The sequence below is a fragment of the Littorina saxatilis genome, linkage group LG6, assembly GCF_037325665.1.
Source record: "Littorina saxatilis isolate snail1 linkage group LG6, US_GU_Lsax_2.0, whole genome shotgun sequence".
NCBI classification, from domain to species: domain Eukaryota; kingdom Metazoa; phylum Mollusca; class Gastropoda; order Littorinimorpha; family Littorinidae; genus Littorina; species Littorina saxatilis.
The window spans coordinates 53,368,972-53,371,471 of record NC_090250.1 but is presented as its reverse complement, the minus strand read 5'-3'; the positions used below and the strand labels follow the sequence as shown (position 1 = coordinate 53,371,471).

The window sequence follows — 2,500 nt, the reverse complement described above, 5'->3', positions numbered from 1 at the left end:
TTAATAATTTGCTGCCTAACGGTTATGATGGCTGGCTGTAACATGAGGAGCGAGTGGTTCTTCTATTTCCCTGCCTCTAAGGCCAAAAACATTTTTTCCAAACAAACATATTTTTAAGTTATTTTGCAAAAAAACTAACTTTTTTTTAAATTAATGTTTGGTTTTTTGTTTTTGTTTTTCCCCCCAAATGCCAAAAAAATGTCTAGGGTCGCGCGAAAAAATAGGGTCGGTCGGGATACCGTAAACAGACTATTTTGTTTTTCTGGCCTCAAAAAAAAAAAAAGGTTGGGGGAGGGGGAGAAAGAGAGAGTCTCCAATCCATGGTTAGCCACAGTCTTGCTACAGTAAATTCAGTGTTTTACAAAAAAGGAATTCGGGTAACAAGAAAACGATTCAACGAAAGGACAAAAAGTTAATATCAGACAAAATACGCTGAAAACTTGTGAACAAGTACGGCAAACTGTGGAAAATGACAACTACCTGCGTAAAACGGTTGACAAATCAGAACAGAGAGACTGTTTGAAAAACATGGTTGATCATTATGTGCGGTCTTTGCACCTTCGCATGCTTTCATCTCCGGGTAAGGCCAAAAAAAAAATAGTTTGTTTACGGTAACCCGACCGACCCTATTTTTTTCGCGCGACCCTAGACTTTTTTTTGGCATTTGGGGGAAAAAAAAAAAATAAATCCCGACCTACCGACCCTATTTTTGTGGCCTATGTTACCGTAAACAGACCTATTATTTTTTTGGCCTAAGATAACGGACGTGCTGCGCTTACACGTTTTTTGTGTGTGTGTGTGCTTCACGTTGGAGCTACATGGTTTTGGTTTCTAAATGCGCAAACTAAAACTGTTAAGTGTCCTGGAATGTGTGTGTTACTATAACATTATGTCTAGATTAATCTGAAGTGGCTTTTCTTGAGGACTCTATTTTCCCCTTAGAAATGTCAGTCGCAAAGTCATGTATGTGTTATCAAGCTCCCTTGCTAAGTGTAAGTGTCTGAAACCATACGATATAATTGTCTTTATTGATTTAAGTCAGAAATTGTTAATATAGGTTATGCTTTGCAAAAGAAAGTAGACAAAACAAAGAAAGACAGATACAAAGAAAGAAACTTTAAAGAAAAATAAGAAATAAGGAAAGAAAGATAAGTAACAGAAAAACGAACAAGCAAGCACACACACACGCACAATAAACATGATACATAAAATAACAAAACATTTAAACAAATAAAATAAGAAATAAAAAAAGGCATAAGGAATGTTATTTATTGGACCATTTGAACATAGACAAATATAAACATTCACTTATACGTCCACTAATTACTCTCTGAAGTGGACACAAAAAGCAAATAAAATAAGATGTTGAAAACAATTACTTAACTCAGTTAGGTGTAGTAAATGTTTTCGTTGTGTACGTAGTTTAGCATTACAATAAAACAAAAATCCGGTTTTGTCTTGATTTTGGGAACCTATCACTCGGGAAGCTAACAAAAATAAATACATGAATAAGGAAATACATCAATTAATAAAAGAACCTACCTTAGCACCGATCTGGTTGCCGCACTGGCCAGCCTGCATGTGCACGATTTCTCTCATGATGACGGTTGAGTGAAGTGAGAACAAGTCCCCGAGAAAATAATGTCAAATCAAAGATGTGCGCGAGGAGAGAACACTTGCAGCCCGAACAACCAAGAGTGTCTTTCGTTCTGTGATCAGTGACGTATGCTCAGCGGCAAGGCAGCCTTTTCTAGTGTCGTCTGCTTCTGGTACCGTTGCCCCTTTTATCGGCGCGCGTGCCTGTCAGGATCTCGGCCTTCTCGCAGCGCGTAGGAATACAAATGACACTCGGAAAAGACCGATAAAACGCCTAGCTATAGTATAACCAACGCTACTTTGCAACAATGAATGAAAATCACTGGATTTTAGTAGCTATGCGCTTAATGTCGACTGTAGAGCATTACATCACAAACTTTTGTGTTTCGTGGATGAAATTAACTCGGGACTATTTTCGGTCGTCCAGAATTTTAACTGCATCGGGTGACAGAAGTCCTTGGTGAGGATAATTGTATCTGCATATCGCAGAGGAAGGGGTGGGCTCTACCTTTTGCCATCACGCTTCGTTGCTAACGTAAACAACTCGGGGTTGTTTGGATCCGTCACACATTTTGTGATTGCAGCAATACAGCTGTTGATGGTTTCTCAGACTACTAGTGTCATTAACTCAGGTAAAGGTAGCGACATTACAAACCTAAGTCCCTCTGAATTCTACTTGAGAATCACCGTTGAAAAGAGCTTTAGCTCGGTTTGTTTGCAAGAATAAGTCAGAGGACGAACAGCAAACAGGGCCATCTCACGGAACAAGTCTACAGTCAGAGAGAGATAGAAGGGGAAAGGGTCATAAGGGAGAGAGAGAGAGAGAGAGAGAGAGAGAGAGAGAGAGTGAGAGAGAGAGTGAGAGAGTGAGAGAGAGAGTGAGAGAGAGAGAGTGAGAGAGAGA

The 2,500-nt window shown here is 39.4% G+C and overlaps 1 protein-coding gene across 1 annotated transcript in view; it reads right to left on the bottom strand.

Annotated features, from left to right (window-relative positions):
* The window catches only part of LOC138969526 (tubulin beta chain-like), a 24,352-nt gene extending 22,586 nt beyond the window's left edge, over positions 1–1,766 (bottom strand). The window contains exon 1 of the mRNA XM_070342351.1: positions 1,543–1,766. Coding sequence (XP_070198452.1) covers positions 1,543–1,599 — 57 coding nt within the window. The 5' untranslated portion in view covers positions 1,600–1,766. The remainder of the gene's footprint in view (positions 1–1,542) is intronic.
* Between the last annotated feature and the right edge of the window lie 734 nt (positions 1,767–2,500).